The 16,848-nt window shown below is 43.1% G+C and overlaps 1 protein-coding gene across 1 annotated transcript in view; it reads right to left on the bottom strand.

Moving 5' to 3' along the window:
- FLT1 (fms related receptor tyrosine kinase 1) overlaps window positions 1-16,848 on the bottom strand; it is a 205,037-nt gene that overhangs the window by 94,302 nt on the left and 93,887 nt on the right. The window contains exons 11-12 of the mRNA XM_019971466.2: window positions 11,023-11,137; window positions 1,766-1,874 (exon numbers count right to left, since the gene is read on the bottom strand). Of these exons, the coding sequence (XP_019827025.2) occupies window positions 1,766-1,874; window positions 11,023-11,137 (224 nt within the window). The remainder of the gene's footprint in view (window positions 1-1,765; window positions 1,875-11,022; window positions 11,138-16,848) is intronic.

Below are 16,848 nucleotides of genomic sequence, written 5' to 3'. Positions count from 1 at the left end.
GGTGTTCAGCCTGTCTTCCTAATAAGACAGGGCCTCCTTGCTGTCCCTTGGAGTGCTCAACACAGAGCTGACCTGTACTGTTTAACAGCTGCTGCTCATTAAACTTGAACAAACGTATTGAATATTCAGCACAGAAAAGGAATGGGTCGATCTTTTGTACTCTAAATCACAGAGATAGTGGCCGTGGACTTGGAGTCCACGTGGACAGAGTCGTGTCTGACTCTGCAACCCCATGGACTGTAGCCCACCAGGCTCCTCTTGTCTATGGAATTTTCCAGGCAAGAATCCTGGAGTGGGTTGCCGTTTCCTCCTCCAGATGGGTTAGCTTGTTTCTCCCGAAATAAAAAGGACAGTACAAACCTTTGAGCTTCATTAGTTCAGATCATCTGAGATTGCTTTGAGAATCAGTATGTGCAAAACAGCTATCTGAATCCTCTAAATAAAGGCCTTTCCCTACTTGGAATGAATGCAAAGATGATTTTGTCTCCATTTCTGCAATACTGACTGGATAGGGACTGGCTTAGTTTTCAGAGGCTCTGCTGGGTGCCTCTCCACCTCTCTAAACCCCACTTGCTCATCTAGAAAACACGGGGTTATCATACCAAATAGCCCCAAGGGTCTCTTCTGGCTCTGACAGCCTGTGGGAACCCACCAAGGGATGTCTCCCATGGCACCGTTTTGTTGGCTAACTTGCCTGACGGCTCCCTGTGCTCCAGTAGCACCTACTTTTCATGAAATCGGACCTACCTACCTATTTCTTTCAGGAGAACTCAAAGTAATGGCAGCAGCCTGCCCCAGACAGCGTGAAGTTTCCAGGGAACTGGCCAACTGCCCAGGCTTCCTCAGAAAACTGGGGGAGCGTGGAGCCAGGCAATTGTTTTATACTTTGGGCTGCTGACTTCCTTCCTGTGCCATGCTGGGGCACAGGGAGTGCTACTTGTGTGTCTTGCAAGTTTGAAGATTTGCAGACGCCATCATATTTCAAGTTAAAAATTCTGAAATGCTACTGAAAAATAGCACACGAATAACCTTCAGCCAAGCTCAGTTTCAGATGTCTTTGGGAGAGCCTCATTTCTCAAAAAGTTGAAATTCCGTTGTAAGATGTTTGCTGTATAGCAGAAATTAACACAGTATTGCAAATCAATGATCCTTCAGTTTAAAAAATGCTGTGAAACAATTCACCTCTTGGGTGACAAAAATGTCATCGCACATAGCGTAAATGGTTTCCTTGACTTTTCCTGCACCACCGCTGTGTGCCAGGCCCTGTGCTGGGGACTGTGGGATGTTCAAAAATGAACATGACAAGGGACTTCCCTGGGAATCCAGTGGTTAAGACTCTGTACTTTCAATACAGGGGGTGAGGGTTTGATCCCCAGTCAGGGAACTAAGATCCCATATGCCTCACAGCCAAAAAACCAAAATTTAAAACAACAGAAGCAATATTGTAACAAATTCAATGAAGATGTAAAAAAAAAAAGTCCACGTTAAAAAAAAAAAAAAGACAAGATCCCAGATTCACAATCCAGCCTGGGAAGATGTCCACAAATAGCTCTAAAAGAGAATTCAGGGAAGTAACTCTTCAAGAGACCCAACGATGTTGTAGAAGACGATTCCTGAGAGCAAGGATGAAGGTACTCAAGAGTTGAACAATTCTATGGAATCTTTTTTAAAATAAAAATCACTCAAGTACATTAAAAGCAGACAAGGTTAGAAGAGAGACTGAGGTCACTGGGCTGTCTTCCTAAGTGCAGGGCGTGTGTCTTACCTGTGATGTAAAAGTTCATGTTTCTTTCCACAGTCCCGACTTTATTGGTAGCCATGCAAGTGTAGATTCCAGAAATTCTAGCGTCAGCCACAACCAAGGTACTAGACGTCTGCAAAAGGAGAGGCAGTTTTAGCGACGGGACAGAGAACCCTCGGACACCCCCGAGATGCTTCTGAGGGGCACGTGATTCGGCCACCCCGTGGCCTCGACACAAATGGGACTGCACGCGTGCTGGTTACCAGGATCTCTGCAGCCCAGAAAGGGTGGAAAAACAACAGGAAAACAGGTCCTCAGGAGACCGGGGGCTATGACATCCGACTTGTATGAGGGCTTCAGGCTTATTTACCTCGCGCTGCTGGCCTAACAATTACAGACCTGAAGCCCATATGCGGCACGGCACGTCCTACCCTAAGAGGTGGTCAGCGCCACGCTGGCCAGAGGGGAGCCTGGCCCGTCTCTTTTGTCTGGATGACTTGTGATCACGAACACGGCTTGCTAACAGGAGCCTGCCTCACACGGGAGTGCTAAGTGAGCAAGGACAGAGGAGAAAGTCTGGCTGAACCACTGCTTTTCTGGAACGTGGTGTTGCAGCCCCGATGCCCCAGGAGGAAGAGTGGACGCTTCCTAAGACCCTTGCATGTGTTTGTAAATTATTGGGTTGGCCAGAAAGTTCTTTTGGGTTTTTCCTGATGGTATGGAAAACCCAAATGAAATTTTTGGCCAACCCAATACTTAATTTCTCAGTCTGTTCATTCCTACTCTAGAAAATGAAGATATAAGTGATGAATGCATACCACAGTATCATTTCACTGATTTTAGCGCTGCTGTTTGGTGAGTGCGCCCCTAAAGAAACACGAGTCAAAAGTGGGTAGACTTGAAAGCACTTTCCAAACTGTGACGTCACAAAAAGTCATGCCTCAAAAAAAAAAAGTAGTGAAACACCAACTTACATGGCTTAAGGATTTGCACTGCTGTCTTCAGGATAAAAATTAGTAGTATTAAACGCATTATTGAGAATTTAAAAATTTAACCCGACCTTGCAAAAAAGTAATGCATACTATACGTGAAACAATGAGACAGCTAGTAAGGTTTTCATATTTAAAATTACAAAAAAGTTGGATCCAGTTGCTTATTGATCACTGCAGCCTATCTCTAGGGCACAAAGGTCTGGTCACAGGCTCTGACACTGTAGACAGAGCTGGTGCTTTCGGACTAATGGGGTGTCCTGGCTGGAGTAAAATGATCCAGTCATTCACAGGCTAAAGGGATATAAAGGCTGAACTGTGACAGTAGACTTTTTTTTCTAATAATTAAAATAAAATATTATTGGAGTATAATTGCCTTATAATGCTGTGTTAGTTTCTGCTGTACAGCAAAGTGAATTGACATTGGGCTTTCTAAGATGGTCACACAAAGTCTACAAAGGGTCTTAACAATTTTATAAGTTGTTCAGTCACATGGTAGGCATTTTACCCGTGTTCTCATATTCCTTCCAATAAAGTATGTCTGTCTTTCATCTACGGGTCAGGAAGACTAAAAACTCTATTCCTCGTTTTTTTTAGCCAGCAAGTCTATTGCTCCAAATCCCTTGTAATTGTCACTGTGGCACAGTCAATATTTTATGATGATTTCATCGTCTGTCTGTTGGATCTGTTTAATTACATCTATTCATATGTCCTCTGTGTATTGTTGAGATTCTGGGAAATGAAAATGTTTGCAATTTGTGGCATGTTCATCAATTTAGCATATGTGTATATATGTGTTAAGTCACTCAGCCATGTCCAACTCTGCAACCTTATAGACTGCAGTCTGCCAGGCTCCTCTGTCTGTGGGATTCTGCAGGCGAGAATACTGGAGTAGGTTGCCATGCCCTCCTCCAGGGGATCTTCCTGATAACTGATTATTTAAGGCACTGCCCAAATGTTGTAAGGGAGACAGAGGGGAATAAGAACATGACCCTTATTCTTAACTTGAAGGACTACTTGAAGGTAATAGAGAAGAATGTCCCTACTTGAAGATCAAGTATATATATTATACTATTCTCTCTTTCATAGAGAAACACTCGCATGAAGGCAAATAACCAGTGGAGAGAGAATGAGAGCTCAAATGTCTCTTTCTCTATTTGATTATCATTCTAAGAGGTGGGGCATAAAATTCTGGATAGCGATTTCTTTATAGTTGGTGCACCCACCACTTCAGAGTCACAGAGGAAAAAGCAGCTGGAAGAGGAGCTTGTAGATGAGAGGTAGAAGGACCAGAGAGAGCACTGAGTAAGAGTCTGATTGCCGTAATCTTAGGAGACGCACTCACGTGCTTGGGGCAGAGGCAGATGAAGAATAGGCTCAGAGCCCTCACAGCCCCTCTGCTGTTTGTCTCTAGGCCCAAGCACAGCCTTCCCGGTGAAGTTAGGGCTCCAGTGTTGATCCGAATGAGCCTCAATACAATCTTGTTTGGATTCTCAGATGTATTGCTGGTCCATAAATAAGTGAACACCTCATTGCTGTTTGGCTGGAAGCTTTGAAATTATAAACAGCAATTACCTGAATCTGAGAGTTGCATTTGGGTTTCTATTAAAATTACTCTGATTTCTCTGAACTCAGGCCAGCTGAGAACCTGGGGTACATGGCAAGGGCATGTCAGTTCAGATGTGTGCACCTGCCCTGTTTAAGGCCTGGGTGGGAACCTGGGATAGCTGTGGCTATTTTACAAGACTCCCAGTAGCTCAGAACTTCTGTATAACCAGAGCGTAAAACTGAGGTCCATAGATGGGAAATGAATGAATTCAGGTCACACCAAGTACCCTGGAGATAAGGGGTCCATTTGAGCCTCTCATTTTGCCTAAATAACCTCTTCCAAAACAGACTCCTCACCCACAGTCAAGCCTGTCCCAGAACTCACCTCTCCCAAGTGCCTATGAAAATTGATCTAGAAAATGACATCGATGGAGTTTACATTATTTCTTTGTTTCTGGGTAGCTTTATGTAGCCCTTGCTGTGTGCCAGACAGTGTGGGAGGCATTTATCTTATTTAACCCTCCCTGTAGCTCAAGGACATGGGTGTATTACCTGATCTACAGAAGGGGCAACTGAGCTTACAGAGGTTAAGCGATTTGCTCAAGTTATGCCCAGGTTTGTCAGACTCCAGTGCCTAAGCTCTTAATCTACACAAAACCGCTTCCTGGACTAAAACTCTTTAAATTTCACAGCACAGATCTGGTGGTAGAGTTGTCTACTCTTTGAATTGGGTTTCCCCTGGAAAATACCTCCTTTAATAAGCAAATATGGGTCCCTACAAGCTCAACTGGAGAAGGCAATGGCACCCCACTCCAGTACTTTTGCCTGGAAAATCCCATGGACGGAGGAGCCTGGTAGGCTGCAGTCCATGGGGTCGCTAGAGTCGGACACGACTGAGCGACTTCACTTTCACTTTTCACTTTCATGCACTGGAGAAGGAAATGGCAACCTACTCTAGTGTTCTTGCCTGGGTAATCCCAGGGACGGAGAGCCTGGTGGGCTGCCGTCTATGGGGTCACACAGAGTCGGACACGACTGAAGCGACTTAGCAGCAGCAGCAGCACAAGCTCAATACTACTCGGTACAGAAATACCAGTTTCTTTTAGCATTTTATACAAGTTGCAAGCTATTTTTCCAATGGATAAAGTGTTATATGGTTTGAAAATATGATTTATAATGGACAAATTATAAGAAAAATTTACTTATTTATTTAAAAATATTTACTTATTCGGCTGTACTGGGTCTTAGTTGCGGCACATGGGATCTTAGTTACAAAGGATCTAGTTTCCCTGACCAGGGATCAAACCTGGGCCCCCTGTATTGGGAGCCTGGCATCTTAGCCACTGGACCACCAGAGGAGTCCTTAGAAGAAAATTTTAAAATAAGATACAACTTATATCATGTGAGTAACTTTATTCAAAATTATCTGATTTCTAGAGGACCTATTTTTCTAGAGTATATTTTTAAGTTATACATTAGCAAATATCAACTTTGTAGTTAAAAAGAGGAAGTATTTCAAACTCAAGAATTTGAGTCGTAGCATCTATTTGAAATCATATTGCATAAGGTACACCAAAAGAAATTCTCAAGGCTGTCTGCTTCCCTTTGTTCTAGAATTAGTTTCCATTTGTCACAGCTTTTTGAGCTCTGAACCCACACTTTGCCTCTATTTGCTCTTGGAGGACCATAGGATTAAGATATTTGAAACATGCTCTTAAAGTCCATTCTCTGGATTCTTCTGTGTGACCCAGGAACACTGCTGAGGATTGTCGTCAGGCTCTGTCAATTTGGAATTTATTCATACTCCTTCCTTCCTTCCCTTCCACTAAGCATTAGTGATTCACTACTTCAATGCGTTTGAACCTCACGGAACAGAATGGAAGGGACGATGTGTAAGTCAGTCTAATTTCCAGCACTTGCTTTAAAAAAAAAAAAAATCTATATATGGAACAGTGATTTTAATCTCGGGATGTTTCTAATACAGTTTCCTTTAAAGTGTTTCAGAGAGAAATAAAAGGAGATATGTAAAGGTCAGGGAAGAATCTAAAATTATCCTAGGGTGGCACATCTGAGCCAACTGATGGGAAAATAGAATGTGATAATTAGACAAAGCTGGGGAGTGTGCAGGGGGTGGAGCCCACACTGTGATTCTGAGATGAGGCATTCGGGCTTCCGTCATGGATGTGTCTCGTATGGCACACACATTTCTCAATGAAATCTCAAAATGATTTCAATGGAAATGTTGCTAAGACAAGTTGTCACAATCCTCCAGCCTCAGAGAATCAATGCTGTAAAACGCATTTCCTGTCTGTTGTTCCCTAACACCAGGTTCCTTCTACTTCCTGCTCCAACTCTACAAACCAACAGTCTGGCAACTCTGGGGAAACAATACCAAAGCTCCTCGTGTGCCATTAGCAACTCCAATTGATGACTCACTTTTCATAAATCTGGGCCAAAACTTGGCCATAAGGAAACTGAATTTTATTGTCTTGTGCACCCTTCCTTGGGTTAAACAAAACAAAAAACACAACAGAAAGGGGAAAAAAGCAAGTCCTTGAAATCCGGCAGGTGCTCGAATAGGACCTCATTCACTGATAGCTCAAGTGGGGTCCTGGACATGCTGACTACATGACTGTGGGGAAACGTATTGGTATGTTCTAAGCTGGGACTTTCATTTGCTTTCTTAACATGTACAGAAAAGAAAGGCAGTTTTAATTGTAAAAGAAAGACTGCAAAGAATTCTGAGACAGCAAAACTTCCATCTGTCATCTGAAAGGTTGATGTTTTTCACAGACACACAAGGATACATCAATAGATGCTAAAAGCCAAATTAGGAAATTCTTCTAAAGGTAAGATGTGAAATTAATAACTCCCTTAAAATCTAATGTGTTACTGTTACTAATAGGATGTGTGTGGGTTTTGTGTGTGTGTATACTTTGTTAAGAAGGAGTATAAAATTTGTTTTCAATGCAAACTGTTTTAACAAATAGTCTTCATCTGGGCTTCCCAGGTGGCGCTAGTGGTAAAGAACCCACCTGACAATGCAGGAGACGTGAGAGACACGGGTTCAATCCCTGGGTCAGGAAGACCCCCTAGAGGAGGGCATGGTAACCCACTCCAGTATTCTTGTCTGGAGAATCCCATGGACAGAGGGGCCTGGTGGGCTACAGTCCACGGGGTTGCACAGAGTTGGACACGACTGAGCAACTTAGCAGCAGCAGCAGGCTTCATTTGCTGTTGTTGTTTAGTTGCTAAGTCATGTTCGGCCATTTCCTCCTCTGGGGATCTTCCTGACCCAGGGATTGAACCAGGATCTCCTGCAATGGCAGGTGGGTTCCTTACTGATGAGCCACCTGAGAAGCCCAATAGTCTTGATAGCATATGTTCAGTATCTGGGGGATTGCACTAGGGCACATATGACAATCGTTTTGATAATGGCCAAATGAGATAGGCCAGATGTTAGGAGCTCTGTTTTTTCCTGGTGGGGAGAACTCAGGTTCAGAGAGGTGAACTGATTTGCAGTTGGTTATATATAATAGAAAGAGCAGAGCTTAACCATGAATCCTGCCCCCAGGTTGGATGACTCCAGAGCTAACTGTGTCTGGTGGTCTCTATTTAAAGCCTCAGTATAACTACACTCCCTTGGACTGCAAGGAGATCAAACCAGTCAATCCTAAAGGAAATCAGTCCTGAATATTCATTGGAAGGTCTGCTGCTGAAGCTGAAACTCCAATACTTTGGCCACCGGATGCAAAGAGCTGTCTCACTGGAAAAGACCCTGATGAAAGATTGAAGGCAGGAGGAGAAGGGGGTGACAGAGGATGAGATGGTTCGATGGCATCACCGACTTGATGGACATGAGTTTGAGCAAGCTACGGGAGCTGGTGATGGACAGAGAAGCCTGGCGTGCTGCAGTCCATGGGGCCGCAAAGAGTCAGACACAACTGTGCAACTGAACTGAACTGATAACTACAGAATTATAAGACAATGCATTTGTTTAGAGCACACATGGAAGAAATCAGGGAAGACTATCTCACCCAGATTTTGCTCCTCCATTCTGTATGGAGGCAGGTGGATACTTCATGGTTTCAGCCTAATCAGAAACCTGACCTGGCTTTTTCATTTTCTATCATATATATTTTGTGGATAGAATACCAAAACCAGACTAGAAGTTCCTTTGAAATTAAGATCGTAATTCGTGCTTTAATAACCAGTGGTTCACAGTACAAGCACCTGATAGGGTCAAGAAGAGGCAAAATGATTCAACACCCTCAATGGCATCTTGGAATTTTCTAGTACTTTGTGACAACTAACTTGCTTTCCATTCTGAGGCAATTTCCTGTTTAAAAAAAGTAGTGTCACTTGAGTTAAATTTTCCAGTTCACAGAATTTCCTTTCTTCTAAGTATTTCATTAAATGGCTCTGTCATCAATCGCTACACATCATGGAATGTTTTAAACTATAGTTCATTTGTATTCAAGAAAAAGACGTGTAAACCACCTACAGCTACTGCAGTGGTTAGAACAACTCTTCCTGAGTGCTTGACAAGTGACTGCAGATGTTATTGTGCAAGCCATCAGCATCTTAACAAATTTCTGTATTGGTTTAATTGTCAGAGCCCTGGGTCTCGGCAAAGGAAGACTTTGGTTTGAGTTTCTCATAAGCTACTATTATGCTGCGACTTTGAGTTAATCATCGTATCGCCTCAGTTTTTCTTATCTTCAAAATGGAGATAACCACTTGGACCTGCCAAAGAGTGATGTTGACATGAGCGTATGTCAAAAAGTTTTCCATAATGAAGAATTCAGATGTTATTTGTTATTTTGAAGTCCTGCAGGGACGATGATGCCATCTACTTTGCTGCTTTGAAATGCAAAGAATATAGCTGGACAGACAGCAGTAGCATGTGAGCAGATGACATCCGTGTTAACAGACACTCTGAATATGCATGTAGGAGTAGATATTCCAGCAAAGGGTGATGTGATATGTTTTTCTCTCTTTGTAAAGCATCACTACCTCTGTGCCCAAGAATAGTGGATTTTTAAGTGTATTGTTCACTAATTCAGGAGAAAAAAGTCACCAGGCTTGAGATGCACTGAGTTTTGCCTAGTTCACGAGGTGTCAGCTCGTTCTCAGGCTAACGGAGTTTAGAAGAATGAAGAACGCATGTGCAAGAGCAGAAAAGATGGTTTATAGAGCCTGACTGGGTTAGAGAAACTTCTTTTTTAATGGAAGTATATTGACAAAATACTAGCTCCATGTGTATGACGTAACAATTCAATATCTGTATATATTGCAAAATCATCACTACATTAAGTCTAGTTAACATCTATCAAATGCACAGGTAAAAAGTTGTTTTTCTTGAGCTGAGAAATTTTGAGAGGTATTCTCTCAGCAACTTTTAAGTATACAATTCAGTAGTATTAACTACTGTCACAGTGCTGTCTGTACGTGATAGCCCAGTGGCTATTTATTTATTTTACAAATTGGTGGTTGCCAGAGGCAGGAGGTAGGGTGTGGGCAAATGGATAAAAGGAATCAAAAGGTACTCAATTCCGATTTATGAGCTTTTTTTTTTAATTTGTTCACGTGAGATTATATGGTATTTGTCTTTCTCTTACTTACTTCATCTAGCATATGCCCTCAAAGTCTGTCCATGTTGTCACAAATGGCAAGATTTCATTCTTTTTTTTATGACCAAGTCATATCCCACTGTGTATGTGTACTGCATTATCTTTATCCATTCATCTGTCGATGGACATTTAGGTTGCTTCAGTGTCTTAGCTACTATAAATAACGCTGTAGTGAATGTGTGGCTACACATATCTTTTGAGTTAGTGTTTTTGTCTTCTTTAGACAAGTACCCAGAACCGGAATTGCTAGATCATAGGGTAGTTATATTTTTAATTTTTTAAGGAACCCCAAGACTGCTTTCCATAGCGGCTATACCAATTATAGTCCCACCAGCAATGCATAAGGGGTTCTGAACAGCCTCACCAACATTTTTTATTTCTTGTTTTTTTATTCTATGTGTGATTTTATTTATTTTTTATTGGCGTATAATTGCTTTACAGTTTCATATATTTCTAGTCTTTTGCAACAGCCTTTCTGACAGGTGTGAGGTGATAAATATCTCACAGTGGTTTTGACTTGCATTTCTTAGGTCAGGATATCTGATTCACTGTGGGTTTGTATATCCCAACTGAGGCTTTGCCAGTGCAGAAATGGAGGGGAAAAACAAGATATTTTGTGAAAGGGAAACATTCCATCTTAGCCTAAGTTTGGTACTGGCTTTTGCTTACTGACATCCCACTCCAGTTACGTCAGAGACTCTCCATGTTGGTTAAGCTAGCATCTCCCCGGGAACTTTTGTGCATCCTGGGCTCCATGCTGAAGATTCACATGGAATAGTAATTGGTGGAGCAGGATAATATATACTATGTATATTATATAGTGTAATAATAGACTACTATGCAGCCAGGGTCCAGAACCATGGATGGGGGCCAGTCTCCTGTTCAAGAGGCATCAGGACAAGGACTTGTTCCCTTGGGACCGGTGGTCGTTTGGGCGGATGCAGCAGTTTGAGTCACCTCAGTGCATCTCTCCATGAAGACATATGCCTTTCTTCTCTCAGAAGTTTTGCGTGAGCATTTGAATTCCTTCTGACTCTAATAAACCCATAACTAGGAAATGAGTGTGAGCTTTTAGAATAAATATCCCCACGCTTATTCTGATAAACAGTACCTTATTCTTTCCTTCTATGATTGCCGTGCGCTGAGTGAGGCTCTCAATTCTGTTTCCTACAGTGCTGTCAGGATCCAGGATAAAGGCCTCTTCATTAGTGGAGCAAGAGTTATACCTGTTTTTTAAAAAAAAAGGAAGTCATCATTATATTGCTTTGCAACCTGGTCCAGCCCATGGTGGCTGGTGATGTGAAAACCATTAAGCCCTCAGATAATAAAATCACACATTTTCTTACTTTCCTTAGATTCCACCCCCCATCCCCACCAGCATCCATCCTCAAAACTTAAAATAGCAGATAGATTTTGCCTTATCTCTAAAAAAAAAAAAAAAGACCACCAATGTGTCTTCATACATACTTCCTGTTCTAAGTGTTAAATACTAAATAAAAATGCGTAAGTTCAACAATCTAATATCTAGATTTTAATTAGTTCCTAGTGGAGAAAACTTGCAAACACAGGAGAAAAAAGTTATGTTAATGAATGGAAACCTTAAGGAAATAACAGTATTTCACATCTATAAAAGGCTGGCATTTAATGAGAATATTCTGTTACACAGCTAATTTTTTCCAGGGCTAATTAAGTGTATATGGAAACACACATCATGGAGCAGTTATTAATTTCAGTCTATGTCTTTTCAAGTTTGGGAGTATCATGGCAAGTTCTTGAACCTCTCAGGCCTCAAGTGTTTAATTATAAAATACGTGTGTTAAAGATTTTTAAGATCTTTTTGGCTTCTGAAAGTGCATGAAATCTCTCTCAATACTTAAACTAGCTGGTGGAGTATATGCTCAATCTCTCAGTCGTGTCCCACTCTTTGCGACCCTGTGGACTGTAGCCCACCAGGCTCCTTGTCCATGGGATTGTCCAGGCAATAATATTGGAGTGAGTTGCCATTTCCTTCTCCAGGGGATCTTCCTGACCCAGGGATCCAACCCACATCTCGAGTCTTCTGCATTGGCAGGCGGATTCTTTCCCACTGTGCCACCTGGGAAGCCCAGCTAGTAGAGTACCAGGTAGTTTGATGAGATTCCAACCTTCACCTGAAAGTAAGCATGTTCTTTCAAACACCTTATTATCAGTAGGCTTCTATCAGTTTACTATCCAAATCATCAGTGTAAATATCTACTAATTATTCATTATGTTTCTTTGTCTCTATTTCATGATCTCTGTGATGTCTCTTCTACTAATTTAAGGTTTTGTTTGTTTTTCTTTCTCTAGTTGCTTTAAGAGTAAGGTTAGGTTGTTTGCGATTTTTCTTGTTTTCCTGAGCTAAGATTGTATTGCTATAAACTCTCCTCTTAGAGCTGCTTTTGCTCCATCCCACTGCTTATGGACCATGGTGTTTTTGTTGTCACTTGGATCATTTAGTATGTTTCATGTATTGTAAGTTCTCCATGAATAAAAAAATCCAAACAACCAAAAAAGACCCTTATGTCCACTCTGACCCAGGCAGTGCAGCAGCGTTTCAACCTGCCTGTCCCCAAGCCAACACCCACAGAGTCGCTGCCAGACCAGACCCCTGAGCACTTTGGGTTTTAGTGGGATCTTCGTTGCTTCAAAAGCTTCAACAGCTGTACTGCAGAAAGCCCAGGTTTCTATAATTGACAACCAAGGCCACCCCAAGTCCACTCCCTACCTGCCTTTCTGACCTTACCCCTGCAGACCCCCTCCTCCCGGGCAAACCACAGTTTGGTTCAGCTCCTTCAAAGAACACCTGAGTCCTCTACTTGCCCTAACTTCCCCTAGCTCTACGACCGTTTTCTCCTACTGAAAAATAAGAATACAATTATATCTGCCCCATTAATCTCATGGGATCATACAAACGTTAAATGACTTAAATTACTTGGGGAGGTTTTGTCAATGAAAGCCACCTAGAAAACCTGGGAACTAATCTTCCTGTCTCGGGGTGTACACGCCTGACTCCTTCATCTTCACTCACCAGTTACCAGGACCTCGACGCCCCCTCACCACCCACAACCCGATCTCCTCCAAGCGGCTGTTTCTGACCTCCATGGGCACTCGCGACCAGAACCCCTGGGTGAGCCTGAGGATGGACCACCTTACTTTGTGCTGTGACTTCTATCTGCACGTCCTGCCCAGAGCCCAGCATGGCGCTGCCCCGTCTGATGAGTGTAGGTGCTAAGTGGACACTGCAGGTGACCTGCTTTCTACCACTTATGACAAAATGAACACCATCTCCTTTATAGTAGCCTTTTGAGATTTAAATATGGATTTTATTGGGGACATGATGCAAATATACAAAGAGGTATTTTCTGTGCCTCAAAATAAATAAATAATCTGTCGGATCCTGAGGTGTGTTTCTCTGCCAGCCTGGGGAGCTTAGGAGCCGAGTGTGGGTAGGAACTGGCATGCGTGCCTGCAGCCCCCGTGCCACCTCGGCTGCTTCCTGGTGGCCTTATGAATTGAAGCTGTTCATTTCTTCATCCCTCTCCTGAATGCAGTCTTTCCTCCTATCTCCCAGCCTAATGAGTGAGGCAAGGAAGTGGTTATTGTTATGATTACTTGCACTGTGAACTTTCCAGGGAAACATGTCATATTCCTTCCTTCTGGCTTCGAATCTGTGGTGAGCACACTCTGTTCATGGATTGGGCAGATTCAGGAGATTCTCAAACCAGGAGGGAGTGTAAAGCCCCATTTCCAGAAAGAATGAATGGTTGGTTTTAAGTCATTGCTGCCCTTGGCTACTTATGTGAGAAGAAAGAGGATGAAACCAGTGAGAGAAAGGGTGAGAGAGAAGGAATTGTGATGAAAAAGTTCTGTAATTATTTCTCTCTGGTGCTGGAGCTGAGAAAGAACTCTAGTATGTGAAACTGGTGCGTTTTCCAGGGTGGTCTCCCCTCCTGGGGGGCATGCTGCCCCTTAATGTTCTCTCCCCCGCCCATCCCCCAAAGCACCCATCACTTTCCAAGTGTGCATTCAGTGCTTCGGGCAGCTGCAAGGGACACGGACCACCTCGGTGTGATTGCCCTGTCTCCATAGTTACACCAGGGCCACGCATGTAACTGGCACCCCACAAGCCTCTGTAAACATTTGGCATGAGGCACTGATGTGTGGCTTGTAGTAAGAGTTCTTGTTGGTTTTAAGTGTTTATTATCTCCAATCATATAGATGAGTAGAGCCATAGTGTCAATATAATAACCCCCCATACACCCATCACCCACACTTAATGATTATCCAAGTTTGCCACAGTTGTCTCATTTGTCCCCTTATTTCATTTTTCCTTTTGAGAGATATTGTAGAGTGAATCCCAGACAGCATGTCATGTGAGCCCCACACTTTTTAGTGCCTGTCTAAAAAGTATGCACCTTTCCCAATATAACAACAACACGGTGATCCTGTCTAATAGAATTAGTAATTCCATGGTGGTGTTTGTACCAGGCCCAAGTATCAGATTTCTCCAAATGTTTTTCAAATGACTGTTTTTTATAGTTAGAGTATAAGATTTAAAATAAAAAAGAATTCATAAGGACTGACTATTCCTTAAGGAACTTCTGCGATTTTAAAAAATGTTTTGTTTTGGAGTATAGCTGATTAACAATGTTGTGACCATTTCAGGTGGATAGGGAAGGGACTCAGTCACACCCATTCTCCCCTAAACTCCACTCCCATCCAGGCTCCCACATAACATTGAGCAGAATTCCATGTGCTATACACTAGGTCCTTGCTGCTTATCCATTTTAAATATAGCTGTGTGTACATGCCCATCCCAAACTCCCTAATTATCCCTTCCCTCATCCTTCCCCCCAGCAATCATAAGTTTGTTCTCTAAGTCTGTGACTCTGTATCTGTTTTGTAAATACATTCATTTGTATCATTTCTGTGATTTTTGACTAACTGTTCCTTATTATCAGGTAAAATAAGTGAACATTTTAACTTATTGACTAGAGGAGGAAACTGAAAATTTTATACCTTCTCCTTTACTTGACATATGCTAATGATAAAGTTTCAAAGCCATGTATCATTTTGCCCTATTTTTTATAACATGTTTACCTTGAACTGGAGAAGGCAGTGGCACCCCACTCCAGTACTCTTGCCTGGAAAATCCCATGGATGGAGGAGCCTAGTAGGCTGCAGTCCCTGGAGTCGCTAAGAGTTGGACACGACTAAGCGACTTCACTTTGACTTTTCACTTTCATGCATTGGAGAAGGAAATGGCAACCCCCTCCAGTATTCTTGCCTGGAGAATCCCAGGGATGGGGGAGCCTGGTGGGCTGCTGTCTATGGGGTCGCACAGAGTCGGACACGACTGAAGCGACTTAGCAGCAGCAGCTACCTTGAACTACTGTTTGCTCTCAGATCTTTCACAAACACAGGGTACATATATGGGTTTATATAATGTGTGTGTGTGTGTAACATGGATATGGGGGGTTGTCATATGTATGCCTGTATTGGACACGTGTGTATGTACTTGATGCTGTGACATTGAAGAGCTGAAGTTTTCTTGCATCTGAGAGAGAAACCTATGATTTCATTCTTTTCTCCTCAAAGAAGTAAAAAAGATAAAGGAGGCCTTAGAGGTCTTAATTTCATACTCTCAGTTGGTCGTCGGGAAATGTAAAGAAATACATTAGGGTAAAGCAAGAGGAGGCATTTCCCCAAGGGAAGCACAATTGGCCTCAGGGGCTCACTGGGGCTGCCTGGCTCCTCCCCACCCACCCACCCTCCCTCCACCCCACCCACCCTCCACCCCACCCACCCCACTCCTCTAGGACAGCGCCCGTCAGCACAGCCCTGGCATGGAAATGACAGGCTAGACTTGCTGCAAGGTCTCCAGATGAAAAAAGGGCAGATTCTGTGGCTATTTTCCATACTGGGGACTGTGATTTTTTTCCTCTTTGTCACTGGAACCTTAAAAATAGAATGTCTTTCTGAGGCTGACTGTGTAACACAGCACTTGAAACGAGAGGTCGGGGGGAGGGGGGTCTGCCTGAGCCTTAAGAATACATCAAGCTCTTAAGGAAGTAGATTGTGCCATGTTTGAAGATGCAAAGATAATTGCTGTGCTGGGAACCGTCTTGAGGGGGGAGGAAGCCGAACAACAAGAGGAAAGCGGCGTTCGCTCCTGATTTCGCACAGGAAGCCCTCCGCACCTCCTGCCAAAGGGAGATAAGAAAGCTCCCAGGCACATTCTGGACAAGGCCACCGTTATCAGCTCCAGCTCCACGCTGTCCTCCCTGAGCCCCAAGCCCCTTGTCCCTTTCCTAATGAGCTTCAGGACTCCGACCTCTATTTGCATACAGCATGCCAAGTACAATAGCGTGGAGGTATTTATAACCATCCACAGGAAAAAAAAAATTTCCGGGGTAAGAGTGTACTCCATGTCGATTGCCCTGGAGCTGAAACAAATTAGTTTTGGACTAGAGACTGATGTAAATAAATTAAAAGAAAGCAGCCAATTATGGATCCAACACATGGAGCAGGGACCTTCCATGGGGCACGTCTGTCTCTTTGCCTCCCAAGGAGGAGAGGCCTGTAGGGCTCTCTGGTCTGGTCCAAGTGAGCAGGCGGCTTTGCTTGACGCAGAGTAGGGAAACACCACCTACACCTACGCAGATGACCTTACTGACCTACATGCTCTGGGTTTGTTCCTGTGGTGCTGACAGATTCTTCCTGCACACTCAGAAGCATTTGGCTCCTTTGTGACCAAAGACAGAAGCCACCTTTCTCACAGAGAAAGGCAAAGCCAATGCTGGGATCCAACCTGCAACACTGGCAATTTTGACTGCTGGTCCCTACAGGCACACTATGGGCTGTTATAATTACCATAGATCCTATGCAGTATCATAGTCTACTCTAATAAGGATTA

The sequence above is a fragment of the Bos indicus genome, chromosome 12 (assembly GCF_029378745.1).
Source record: "Bos indicus isolate NIAB-ARS_2022 breed Sahiwal x Tharparkar chromosome 12, NIAB-ARS_B.indTharparkar_mat_pri_1.0, whole genome shotgun sequence".
NCBI lineage: Eukaryota > Metazoa > Chordata > Mammalia > Artiodactyla > Bovidae > Bos > Bos indicus.
This window is presented reverse-complemented; position numbering and strand designations above follow the sequence as displayed.